Consider the following 13,518-nt stretch of genomic DNA (forward strand, 5'->3'; position numbering starts at 1 on the left):
AAACCTGTATACCTGTGTGTACAATGTGTTGCACACATTGTATATTTTATGTGTGGGATAGATTGGCTACTTGGTCTTAGACTGATTTAAGACAACAGTTTAAGCATGCTTTTTAATAGCATTACAATGTACATGCTTGGTTAGAAGAAGCATTTAATGGACATGAGATCGTGGAAGTCTTGCCACTGACAATGTTTCTGATAATGCTAGAATAAGAATATATGCTAGATCAGGACTTGTCTCGTGCAGCATCCTGCTTCCCACAGCAACCAATCAGATGCCTATGGGAAGCCTACAAGCAGGATGTAAGAAAAGAAACCCTCTCCCTGCTCTACATCTACTTTCTTCACCCAATGCATAATATACCTCTGTTGTGTGTTTGTTGCCTGCTTGCCCATTTTCCAAACTAAAAAACCCCATATGTAATCTTTCTTCATAGTGCAGTTGATCCATCCCCATGGATGATTTTGGCTGCCCTCCCCTTTTTTGTACCATATCAAGTTGTAAAATATTATTGAGATGCACTGACCAGAACTGTGCAAGGTATTCCAAATGTGGTTGCACCATAGATTTGTATAAATACATTATTTTTGATCCCTTTCCTAATGATCCTTAACACAGAATTCACCATTTTCACAGCTATTTCACATTGGGTTGACATTTTCATTGAACTATCCACTATGTCACAAGATTTCTTTCCTGGTCAGGCTATGCCAGTTCAGACGCCATTCATGTATGTGAAGTGAGGAGATATATTTACATATATTTGCCATAGTATGCATAATCTTACAGTTCTTTTCACTGAACTACATTTGCCATTTTAGTGCCTATTTCCCCAGTCTGAAGAGTTTCTTTTGGAGTCTCAATATCTGACTTGGTTTGCAGCGCTAAATATTTTGGTGTCTCGGTAAATTTGGCTACCTTGCTGCTCACCCCTAACTCTAGATCAGTAATGCACAAGCTAAAAAGCACAGGTCCCAATACAAATTTCTTCAGGAAGTCCCCACTACTTATGTTTCTCCATTATGAGACACAGGGATCTACAACTTGGCAGTGAAAACAGATGCAAAGGATTGGTTTAGGTTCCCTGCAATCTCCTCCTCCTCTTTTAGCACACCTTGGACTCGTTTGTTGTGCGAAGGTCCAACTGTCTCCCTAGAATGTCTCTTAATGTATTTATAAAATGTTTTATTGTTGGTCTTAAAGTTTCTAGCAATACAGTCCTCATAATCCTTTTAATTCCTTTTTGTCTGCTTGTATTTTTTTGCCAAAGTTTGTGTTCCTTTTTGTTATCCTCATTTAGGCAACTTCTGTTTTCTGAAAAGAGTGTCTTTTTGCCTCTTGTCTCTGCTTGTTAACCCTTTGGCATCCTCATAGCTTTGGTCATAATTTTGCAGATCTGTGTTATATATTTTAGCTGAGCTTCTGTGTATTGTGTTTTAATAGCTCCCAAGCCACTTATAGAGATTTGACCCTCTTGACCAGGCTTCCTCAAACTCAGCCCTCCAGATGTTTTGAGACTACAATTCCCATCATCCCTGACCACTGGTCCTGCTACCTAGGGATCATGGGAGTTGTAGGCTAAAAACACCTGAAGGGCCAAGTTTGAGGAAGCCCGCTCTTAACTATCCTTTTCAAACTTTTTTTTCACCAATCCCTCAACAAAATTCTACAGTGTTCCTTTTAGAAGTCAAATAATGCTTTTGTTGGACTTTCTTGGCAATTGTCTGCTTCAATATGTAATGAATTTGATAGAGCTGTAGTACTGTAGTTTCCAAATGGTTTAACACTTGCATCTCACAACAGGTCCTGGGTGCCACTTAAGATTAAGTTCTGTGTCATTTCCCATCTGGTCAGTTTTAGGACCAAGTAGCTAGGGCCCAGATCACCCTGGGCCTTTTGCTCAGGGGAATGTTAGTGCATTTTCAGTACTAAATAACTTTGGAGGCTTGCTATTATCACTCACACACAATGGTTCTGGGGAGTTGTATCCCCCTTTTAATTTTCTGACCATATTCCAGAGCAACACCTTTCCCTTCCTATTGGATTTAAATAAAGATGGAACTCTATTCCACTCATTCTTTCAATACGTAGGGTCCCTCTCCAAATGTCTGTCATGTGGATTTTTCCTTTATGGCTATGGACTTCTGGCTGGCTATCATCCCACTGCACTGCCATTGACTATTTCTACCCTGTTCCAATTTGGACATTTACACATTCTTATCCTCATTTCATCATAAACCAGATGCTCTCCAGTTCCAGTCAGATTTCTCCCAGGGAAAGATATAAGGGTTTTTAACAAATAAATATTTTCTTAACAATAAAAATTTAAATCCAAAAAAAAAGAATATGTTAGATAGCGGGTATTTCTCTGTCCTAATTCTGATTCTTAAAACAGCCTCAAATTCTTTTTTTAAAACTGGAGATATCAGGGGTTGGACCTTGGGTTTTATATGTTAAAATTAGGGAACCAGTGGTCCTCAACATGTTGTTGGACTACAACTGGAAGACCACAGGCTTCCCACTCCTGCTTTACATATTTGCCACTGAGTTCTACCACATCTTCTAACTTAAGCTCCCACTTCTGGTTATGATCCAATCACTAGCTATGATCCAGCAAGTAATTTCTAGCATCAGGGCAGCTGTGTGATGTTGATGACTCATTTATCCCACTTTTCCTTCAAGGAACTTAATTCAAGGCAGTATGTGAATTAACCCATTTGATAATCACAGCAACATAAGATTGGTTGGTTTGATGTAAATTGACTTTTCCTCCTCTTTACAAGATGTAAATTTTGTGCATGTATTCAGTTCTAACAGTAGTTTGATTTTTAAGGGCATGAATATAACCTGTTTCCTTGTTGAGAAGGAAAAAGCTTAATGCCAAGGAATAATGCAGTATGCTGGTAATGTATAGTTGAGACTATGTACCTAAGTTCATTATGGTGGTTTAATTAAAAAGACATGAAACCCTGTTGAATAGCAGTGTTGTCTGAAATGACGTAACCACTTAGTAGTGCATACAAATTGTCTAACACAGGAGTAGTTCTTACAGCAATGCTATTTGTCAACATCTAGCTCTTATAACGGGTTTTCAGATGTGAGTTGTGTCTTCTCATGAACAATCTAAAGTGTAAAATATTAGCTCATACATATAGTTCCTACAATCTCCAGTGTTGTGAAATATACATGGATCATATAAGTTGTTACTGCGGCTTAGGTTTGAGGATTACTGGAACACAAAATGATTTCTATGAATGAAAAAACAGACCTAATTTAAATTGCTAACAGGTCTAACACTACTCAGTCTATAGTTCTAAAAAACCAAACAGACCTAGAACTGTATTAGTATGAATTATTAACTTTTGGGTATAGCAGAAGTTTAGCTGTCCCTTTTGGTGGCTTCCCCTACTCAATAATCACAATTACTCTCTTTTCCAGTTGCTTATCTGCTCTCAGATCCCCTTCCCCTTCAAACATACTGCATTCACAGTGAGAGTGGATTAAGGATGATTTTTTTATTTTTTATTGGCAATTATGTGGAATGGTGCTGACTTGAACCGAAACCTCCCAGCTGCCACTTGTAGCCATTACATAATACCTACTCTAATTGGTTCTTTCTGTCCATTGTGATACAAATAAATATATTCTATTGGGAGGCTGAATTAATGAACTCCAGTATTTATTAATTGAAAATATTAGGAAATGGTAGATGAATTTATAGAATGACTACAACTGTAGGTGGGAGTGGTTGTGGAGAGTTTATGAATTTGTAGTATAAATCTAGAAAGGGACGGTCCAGGTAATTTGATCTTCCTTCCTCTGCAGTAGGCTCATTTATCAAAGAACAAACACTTAGGGTGTATCCAACAGCTGTCTCATTGGTTCAAGGTCTTCCACCTGTGCAACAGAACTTTCTTCCCATCTTCGACCCCTAATCTGCTCCAGAGGTTTGGAGGAGCCCTCAGAACAGATTTAGGGATGGGCATGGAGGGAGAAGGAAGTCTTTTTGTACAGGCAGAAATCTTTGTGCTAATGTGGTGACTTTACTACAGCCCTTAATCTTGTTTGGGGTCAACAATGTTACTCCTTGACATACTGTAGAGAGTTGCTATGCAATGCTGGTAATCCATATGCTGAGCAGCTATACACGTTATAACCACTGCATGGAGAAGCTGCATGGAACTTGTTCAAGATTGTAGAACTACTGCCAATAAGTGCAGGACTATGCTGTGAAAACATTTTGGGTTGTATCCAGCATGGTCTGTACATGAGCAGAACACATCTGTTCACACAGAACTTCATATTTTCCCACTTCAGTGCTCTCAAAATCTGTTCCAAAAGGTTGTGGGACTCTCTAGAACAATTTTTGGGGGCTCTAGGGAGTCTGCAGGATAGAGAAGAGGATTGTAAAGTTCCATTGTGCCAGCAAACTTAAACTTGTACAACACTGGATTACGTTCCTTGGTTAAAATTGGTAAGCTCTCATAAGAAAACACAACTATGAAACTAATCCAGCAAAGACACACAGTGGTCTAATTTCTTTTGTAGGAAGTGAATCTATCTTGGTAATAATTTAGGTTACTGACCTTTTAAGCCTAGGCATTTGTACAGACCTGTGTTACTTAGATTTTTTCAGGCTTAGGGTTTTTATTATAAAAAATTAAAATTATGTCTATACTTCTGAGCTTGCAAAGGTCCGCTATAAATTAGCATACTTTTGCAATGATGGGGAGAAGGTGATATTTTCCTGTATGAACTTCCCGTCATTTCCCAATAAACACTCCCATTTTAAGATCAGCATGAGTGCAAGATAAATCTACCGTTTTTGCCACACTTTTGCGTCGTTTTGTTGACAAGCAAAAGGTTTACAGTACTTACAGTACTTAATTCTAGCAAGGAATGTTTCAATTAATCCTAACTACTTGGTGGAAAGCAATAGTTTTCTCTCAGCTACGCACAAAAATCTATGAAAAAGCTTGATCATGTAAATCAATTAACAAATGGATTGTTACATGTAGTAGAATGGCCTAAGGCTGAAAAATTAATAGGAAAAAATATGGTAACGCTCATCCCATGGGGCTCATTTAGGAGACCTTGAGCCATATTAGAAGATTGTCTAATGTATAGTGAGTTCCCAATATCTGCACAAAGAATCTTCAATAATTCATTATATTTTGGCTAGGATTCAAACTGCTCCATCTACAAATAGAAGCCAGTTCTGCTCACAAGGAGAAGGGTTACTTGTCTTCCTTTCCAATTTCAGCTCTATCCAATCCAACTCAGTTGAGGGGATCCCTTATGAAGTTGAAAGTGGCTCCCCATTCCTTCTTCAAAGTAGGTGCATAAGCAACCTGAATTAGGAATTGAAGTTTTCACATCACACTTGAAATAAGCTTTGAACATTTGTAAATCTCTGCCCAGGAGAGGCTGTCCCTTATAAAATGCTTCAGAATTGTTAATGCCCCAAAGCTGTGCAATGTGTTGTAGTATTAAGTCAAGTGCCATCCATGTACAGTAGATGGCATTTAATAAAGAATGAGAGGTCACTCTCTAGTACAAGAGGGTTACAATTTAAAACACAAGTGAAACCAGAAGAGGAAAATGAGGCGGAAAGGTAAGGTAGGATTGTCATCATTCCAGTTATACATAGGGTTAGTTAACATTAAGGAATGGGCTTTTGCTCCAAAATCTTACGGCATGTACACATTACTGGCTTAAAATGCAGTGAGGTAATTTCTTGTGCTGCCTTTCAAGTAAATCCAGCAATTAGTTTTTCTGGCACGAGGTGACTGCCTTTTGTGGGGTGGGGAGCGTTTTTTGGCAAGAGAGGCATTGCGGGAAGGAGCTACTTGTGCTTTCTGGGCTCCGATTCCTTCTGGCTCCTGCATGGAGATAGTTCATAGCTATGTTACCCCTGGTGTTGGCACTTTAAATAACCAAAGTGGATGAGATCCTCTCCTCCTTGTTCGCAGAGACTCAGTCCTCACCCACTTACTAGGGAGTAAGGCCTATTGAATCCGATGGGACTTCTGAGTAGACATGGTGAAAATTTGCAGCCTCAGTTCTGAGTCAACAGGAAAAGGCAGCAGGCAATGGGATGCTTCTCCGAGGTCAGACATGTAAGACTATCCTCAGGAAATGTTCCCATTGTGTACACCTGGGATTCACCATACATTGTACAGTTCCTGGCTTGAGGGAAATCCTACCAAAACTCAGTTATTCAGAAGTAAATCTTGTGGGCAGTGCCATAATAACTAACCATAATCGTGTGCGAAGCACAATAAACCTTGTTTTTTTGGAAGACTCCAAACCCGAGAGGGAAGCGCTCCTGCCCCAACACGTCTCCTGGCTTAGGACGCGCCGCTTCCCATCTCTCCTCGCCTGCCGGTTTTGTTTTAAACTTCCCATTGAGCGGAAAGAAGGCACGTGCTTCTTCCAGCCCAGGTTGCGCGGCGGCCCTTCAAGGAAACAGCCCACTAGCCCGCAGGGAAGAAGCTGCGCCTCCCTCCCTCCCTCCCTCTGCGGCCACCCTGGGCGTTAAACGCGCTCGCCTTGTCCCAGGAGGAGCAGCTCCATCTCCCAGGGTTGGAGAGGGGCGCGCGCGCGGGCGCGCGGCTTTCCTTGGGCGCGACCTCGACGAGCCCGTGGAACAGGCGCGGCTGCGCTGCTCGCCTCGGGCAGGGAAAGGAGGGATAGGAGCACGAGAGCAGGTTGCCACACGTTCGCCAGAGCGCGAGCGAGAAAGAGGCAACGAGCACCTGGGAGGCGCCGGGAGCGGCGTGGTCGCCCCGCTTTATTTTTTTCCACACAAGCCGTCGTAGCGAGCGGCAAACGGCCCTTCCCGCCTCTCTCCTCAGCCCCGGCACTCCTTCGCCTTTTCCCGCCTCCCCAGCGCCACAAGGCAGCGTCAGGTGTCGTGCCGAAGCGGGCAAGTGCGCCTGTGCGGCAAAGCATTATTCTCTCCAGCTCCCGTGCCCAGCCGCGGAGGAAAGTAAACCGCAGCTAGCGCGCCGGAGGAGGAGGAGGAAGATGGCGGAGCCGGGGCCAACGCGGACGTCTCCCTCGTACCCACGGGCGTCAGGTAGGACGTGTGTGTGTGTGTGTGTGTGTGTGTGTGACCCGGGAGGTGTGGTTTGTGGGAAGGTGCTCTGCTTGCTTTTTTATTTTTGTATTTTTTACTTTGCAGAGAAGACACTTTGCTGCGTTCCCCCCCTTGTACACCCAGCCACCCACCTCAGTGGAGGGCGGGTGAAAGCTGCGAGGGGGCCGGGCAGGTGCCCTTCCGTGCTCCTTGCCCTCCATGCTGCAACGTGGTGTTGCCGCGGCCGCCGCCAGTCTCCGTGTGGCAGCGTGATTTATTTGCAAGGGGTGGGTGTGTGCGGTGACATTTGGCAAGCGGGCGCGCTGGGAATCGTAGCATAGCCGGAGCCGGGAAGGCGCCACAACCAAGCCTTTCGGGGGGGGGGGTTGTACTGGAGAGGCTATTGTAAGGATGATGGGAGGCCTCACCCCAGGCGAGGAAGAGGATGGCCTGGAAGATGTAGGGTGTTTTTTGTTTTTTTTTGCAGGAGAGCTTTGTTGCTGGGAATTGGGGAAGGTGAAAGATAGCACATCAAATCGGAGGGAGAAACTAGGCGAAAATCAACGTTTGGGCGGTGGGTCTTCTTTACCCAGGCATCAATAACGCTCCTTTGCTGACTCGCTGTCATAGGAAACACGAGGCGGGCAGTAAAACGACAGGAAAGGATCGCTGTGCTGTTAGGGCTTTTGTATTCTCTTTTACCAGCAGACGAAACCTTTTAGTGCTTTAATGGTGTATGGTCTCCTTGGTTGTAAAACAAGGCTGTCTTTGGTGTTCACTGGAAAGGGGAGTGTAAAATGGTAATGTCTCCTGCGAGGCTAATGTTACTTGGTTAAATATGCAGAGGTGCATATTTTGATTCCAAAATAATGCTTTTTTTGTGTGGCGTCTTTACATGTCTCTTTATGTCGTTTAAACCTGTTGGATTGGTGCTGCGAGGCGGATCCAAGCACAAGAGACAAATTACACAATCATGGAGCGTGTTGCCGGATACTTGAGGTTCTGCTTTTAACCAGGGGACTTGGGACTCAGGCCAGTTCCACCAATGCTTTGGACTGTCCTGTGTGGGCAGAGAAACAAAACAAACAAACAAACAAACAAACAAATAAATAACAGGCTCCTTTCTAAAACTTGGCTACCTCTTCAAAGATCTAGCATGCTTTGAATTTAGCAGATAGTACTGTAAATGCTGGTGATAAGAAGTCTAATTTTTTCAATCAGTTAAGTTTTCATCAGTCAGTCGCTGCAGCTCAGAAGGCTGCCCAGCAAAATGGTGCTCCACTTTGGTTTCTTAAATTCTGACATGGATCTTGTATTATTACATTTATATCTCACAATTCTTCTATTGTGGAATTCAAGGTGGCCTGGTGTCCATGTGGCTTCTATGCAGGAACCCATCCAGGCACTGACCAGACTTACCTAGGTTTTGAATGTGACTCTATGGGAGACCCACAAGTCCAAATTTCCTTAGTATGGCAATCCGTCAATTTATTATCACAATAATTTTGGGCTTTGTGTCTTTGGTGACAGTTACTTTGGGGCATTTTCATTATAAGATTACCTATTTTATCACCATTGCTTGAGGCAAAATTTACACAACGCACCCCTATTAATTGAATTTTGTTGAAATGTTTAGAGAACCTAAATTCCCACAACAAAACCGAATAACTTTTTAAGAACACTAACCATCTGCTTTGAAGATATTCCTGTGCATCAAAGGAGAGCTGTAATAGTCACTCAAACAAACTCCCTTTATTGAGTACCTTCTCGTGAACTATCACAGCATCTGCCCCCAGCCAGCAGTTCCCAAATGTTAGAATGTAAGACTCACACACTTGCAGTGTTTGGGTGCAAGTTGTAAGAGACACAGTTGTAAGTAGTATTCATCATGCTTGTTAAGGATTAAAAGCAATTATTTTGGGTTTACCTGTGTCTGTGACCCACTTGCACCGGCTTTGTGACCCATTTGTGGGTCATGACCCACAGGTTGGGAAACACTGCCCTAAAGGATGACTAGCTTCATGCAAATTTTAGGAAAGTTTCAGTGCTACAGTAGTGTGATAGCATTTTCGTGACTTCTTGTGACACAAGCTTTTGTAGGTAGTGACCTACATTGATTCATTATGGGTATCGAATACAAATTCCAGAATAGTCACTACATTAATTGTTTTACTTTAAATTCATTTTCTTCACTTCAAGCCCATTGCACAGTAAACCAGTTAGTTAAAGATGGCAGCAAAAGCCCTATCACTTTCAAATGTATATGTGTGTGTTCAAGTTCTTGACTTTAAAAACCCTACCCTATACAATAAGCCAACCTTGATGGCAGAAAGTGAGGAGGAATTAAAGAACCTTTTAATGAGGGTGAAAGAGGAGAGCACAAAATATGGTCTGAAGCTCAACATCAAAAAAACTAAGATCATGGCCACTGGGCCCATCACCTCCTGGCAAATAGAAGGGGAAGAAATGGAGGCAGTGAGAGATTTTACTTTCTTGGGCTCCATGATCACCGCAGATGGTGACAGCAGTCACGAAATTAAAAGACGCCTGCTTCTTGGGAGAAAAGCAATGACAAACCTAGACAGCATCTTAAAAAGTAGAGACATCACCTTGCCAACAAAGGTCCGTATAGTAAAAGCTATGGTTTTCCCAGTAGTGATGTATGGAAGTGAGAGCTGGACCATAAATAAGGCTGATCGCCGAAGAATAGATGCTTTTGAATTATGGGGCTGGAGGAGACTCTTGAGAGTCCAGTGGGCTGCAAGAAGATCAGATCTATCCATTCTTAATGAAATCAGCCCTGAGTGCTCACTGGAAGGACAGATCCTGAAGCTGAGGCTCCAATACTCCAATACACCTCATGAGAAGAGAAGACTCCCTGGAAAAGACCCTGATGTTGGGAAAGATTGAGGGTACAAGGAGAAGGGGACGACAGAGGATGAGATGGTTGGACAGTGTTCTCGAAGCTACCAGCATGAGTTTGACCAAACTGCAGGAGGCAGTGGAAGACAGGAGTGCCTGGCGTGCTCTGGTCCATGGGGTCATGAAGAGTCGGACACGACTAAATGATTAAAAAACTACAATAAGCAATAACTAACTACTGTACTATCAATTGACCAAAATATTGTTTAAAGAAAAGTAGTTCAGCATCTCTCTGAAGAGGAAGTCCCAGAGATATTTTGTGTCATACATATTTTATTTTCTATAAACAGATTCCAACAAATCTATTGATTCCTATGTTCCTTCATCCTCTGAGCACTGATTAGCCTATGAGCTGAGGAAAAACCAAAATATGTATATATGCCTGTAGCATTGGATAAATTGAAAAAGTATGTGAGACGTTTGGTTTAAAAGCTGACCTTTGAATCCAGCCTTAGTTGAGTTAGTTAGGCACACCATTTCACTGTAAACTATTATTTTCACAAGTAGCCATTAAATACAACAGCCTGAAGCGAATGGTGTGCGTCTCTCCTGGTCCACCCTGTAAATCCAGGCTTACGATGAACTTTTAGACAGGTACATTTGTGTTGTATGAGCTATTTTAGGAACACAAACCACAATTTTTTATTTAAACTGTTACTCTGGGATTCCTATTTCACATGTTCTATGGAAAATACAAGCCGTAGTTGTATACAAAGCCATGCCTTCTTGGTTGCATTATTTGCTTTACTATGAATTCTGGCTTTGTCAGAAGCAAATGTAAAGTCAGAAATCTTACTGAAAATTAAGAGTGCAATCTTATGCATGATTACTCAGATGAAAGTTTCACGGTGTTCGGCAGGGTCTTTGTGCATAGGATTTCCGCCTTAGTTTTCTCGATTTCATTTAGTTCAGTGTGATTTGCGGATCAGCTTGTGGGAATTCCCTACTGAATACAACATTCAGCTGGTAATGCAGGATCATCAGTATGAAAGATGTTCAGGAAGTTGCTCAGCTCATCTGTATTTGAAATAAAGAATTACAGTACATTATTAAAATGCTAACCTGTGTAGTTGATCAGCACTAATGTGTTGCCTGAAAGAAAGTGTGTTTCCATTTTTATATCGTTGCGAGAGACCCCAAGCCCCTGTAATATATTAGGAAGAATGACCAGATTTCTTTGTTTTAGCTGAATATGTGTGTGCACCTTCCTCAGTTACTCACTGACTTCTTCACTGGGTAGCTCTGCTGAATTCACTAACACCATACAGGTTTAAGGAGTTAGAGCTTCCCTTGAAGGTGGTTTTATAGGTTACTGAGCAGTTTACCAAACTTAACATTTTTATATAATGTAAGCCTGTTTATGTAGGGAATACACATCACACATTTTTTTCATCCATTCAGTGTGTATTAAAGGGTTGCGCTGTAAAAAAAAAACATTTCTTTAATATTTAGTGTGGAACAAATTGAAAAAGCAAAACCTTTGTCTTTACTGGAATATTTACGTTACAGAAATGTTTGAGAATGTTAATGAAATAGTACAGTCCTTTTACTATGTGAGAATTGTAAATGGCACTTTAGGGTATGCTTCACTCCTACAATTTTAAAAATTATTAAAATTATAAAGTAGGTCAGGAGCTGTATAGAACATTGTGATATGACTCTTAGAGGAATTGCAGTCCATTAAGACTATGTTTTTATCACGGCTGTATTGGCTGCCGTGATTTGGTAATTGTTCCAGTTTTAGTATGTTATACTATTGTTAAATTGGTTTGTGTGTACAGTTAGGTTTTTGGTCTATTGTAAGATGGATGAAGGATGGTATATAAATGGAATAAATAACAATGATAAAGGATGGGGCAAATGTAGAGAATGGACAAATAGGGATGGGGCTAGAGTCAAATTGCAAGAGGGGGCAGCCAGGTTCTCTGATGTTAGGATGGTTAGCAAAAGCTTTGCTGAAAAAGCAGGCAAGCCTCATTCAGTCAGGTATGAATTCAGGTGAGTATCATTGATATATGTGTGTGTGCATGCACACTTAAAAAAATAAATAACTTGGCTGGGATTCAAAATACTACTTTTGGTGCAGCTCAAGAACTTGAGCATGGCCAGTGGAATTGTGGCTTTTTCTCTTTGAACAGTAGACATTAATTCCATATTGTTCTCATTAATGAGAACTTCTTTTTCTAACTTTGATGGGGTGTTGTATTTCATCTCAGGTTTTGCCATATTTTCAATTAATGTAATGACATTTGCAAACTTTAGAGCCTTGCTATAGCTATAATTGGTTGCTAGGCTTCTCCCCACCTTTTTCTGCCCCTTGTATTTTGCCAGGAGTATGCAATTTTGTTAGTTTGAGATGGTAATTGAAGCTTTTCATTATGCAGGGGAGCTGTCACTAACATGCATGGTTTTAGATGCCCATGTGTAATAATACTTACATCTCATTTTCAAAACTAGCTGATCATTATGTTTCACCGTACTGTGAAAGGATTGCTCTCAAATGCAGAAAACTTGAGTCTTTTTTGAAAAACAACTACAATTGTGTTTAGGACGTATTCTATACATTGCTTCTGAAATGTTAGAATATATACTGTCTTTGAAAGAGAGAGGACATGCAATCCTTAATAGTAACTCTAAATGCTAATATTGGTATGAGTCAAGATTATAATACAGCAATATTGTCTGTGCCATATCAGAGCTGGAAAGCCACCAAGGATATAGTTTCAACCTGCCAGAACTAACTGACTCTTGCTTCCCTTTGTATGTATTATATTGATTTCAAACGTATACAGTTCTTCTGAGGAGCCCAACTGTTCCTGATGAGTGGTAATCAATTCCGGCTCGGCAACTGCCTTCTTCTATTCATCATAACAAAATCAATTTGGTTTGGAGCTGAAACAATCCATTTGATCACGGCTGCAGTTTGTAACGTGGATCAGCATCTTCCTCCTTTAAAAAGAAGGGTGTTTGCTGGTGAAACACAGAAAATTCAAGGAATGCCCATTGAGATTACCTTCCCATAGACTGTGTAGCAGGTTCAGTTTTACCCTTTAGACCTTGAAAATTTGTCAGTAACCTTAACTGTCTCCTGTAAAGGTTTTCCTCCTTCCTTTTAAAAAACATCTCTCCAAGTAAGAATGCAGTTGGGTTTATCAAGGAGACCTGCTTCTGCATCATAAGGAGCTTTTTCACACTAGTGCTGGACATTAACAGGAGCACGTAGCACTAATATGGATAGATAGATATATATGTTGTGAAAGCTTTTTTCCAGGAGAAAATTTTAAAAGCCCTGAATGTTTTTAAATTAAAAAAAGGAAAAAAAGATTGGACATTAGAATTCCAGGCAAACTCCCACATGCTCCAGTGAATTTATCTGACAGCTGTGCCCATGCATGATTAGTTCCAAGGAAAATGCACTTGCAGCATTTTAAGGCAAGAAGATACGGGTTAAAAGCTGGCCTGCACCATCTACTATGTTGCACTGATAAAAACTGTTCATATGGGCAACTCGG

The 13,518-nt window shown here is 41.3% G+C and overlaps 1 protein-coding gene and 1 long non-coding RNA gene across 10 annotated transcripts in view; one reads left to right on the plus strand and one right to left on the minus strand.

Annotated features, from left to right (window-relative positions):
- Window positions 1–145: 145 nt before the first annotated feature.
- LOC309531240 lies at window positions 146–6,698 on the minus strand. Its single transcript, XR_014219167.1, has 2 exons — window positions 6,555–6,698; window positions 146–4,387 (listed from the first exon to the last, which is right to left on the minus strand). It is a non-coding gene; the product is annotated as an uncharacterized lncRNA (long non-coding RNA).
- A 158-nt stretch (window positions 6,699–6,856) lies between these two features.
- Window positions 6,857–13,518, plus strand: part of MAP7D2 (MAP7 domain containing 2) — a 50,825-nt gene continuing 44,163 nt past the window's right edge. For all 9 annotated transcript variants that reach the window (XR_014219142.1, XM_082220576.1, XM_082220578.1 and 6 more), the window contains exon 1: window positions 6,857–7,084. Coding sequence is in view for 8 of the 9 variants with exons in the window: in XM_082220576.1 (XP_082076702.1) it covers window positions 7,033–7,084 (52 nt within the window). In the remaining variant the exon portion in view is untranslated. The remainder of the gene's footprint in view (window positions 7,085–13,518) is intronic.

This window comes from Podarcis vaucheri (genome assembly GCF_965113315.1).
Source record: "Podarcis vaucheri genome assembly, chromosome: 4".
Classification (NCBI taxonomy): Eukaryota; Metazoa; Chordata; class Lepidosauria; order Squamata; family Lacertidae; genus Podarcis; species Podarcis vaucheri.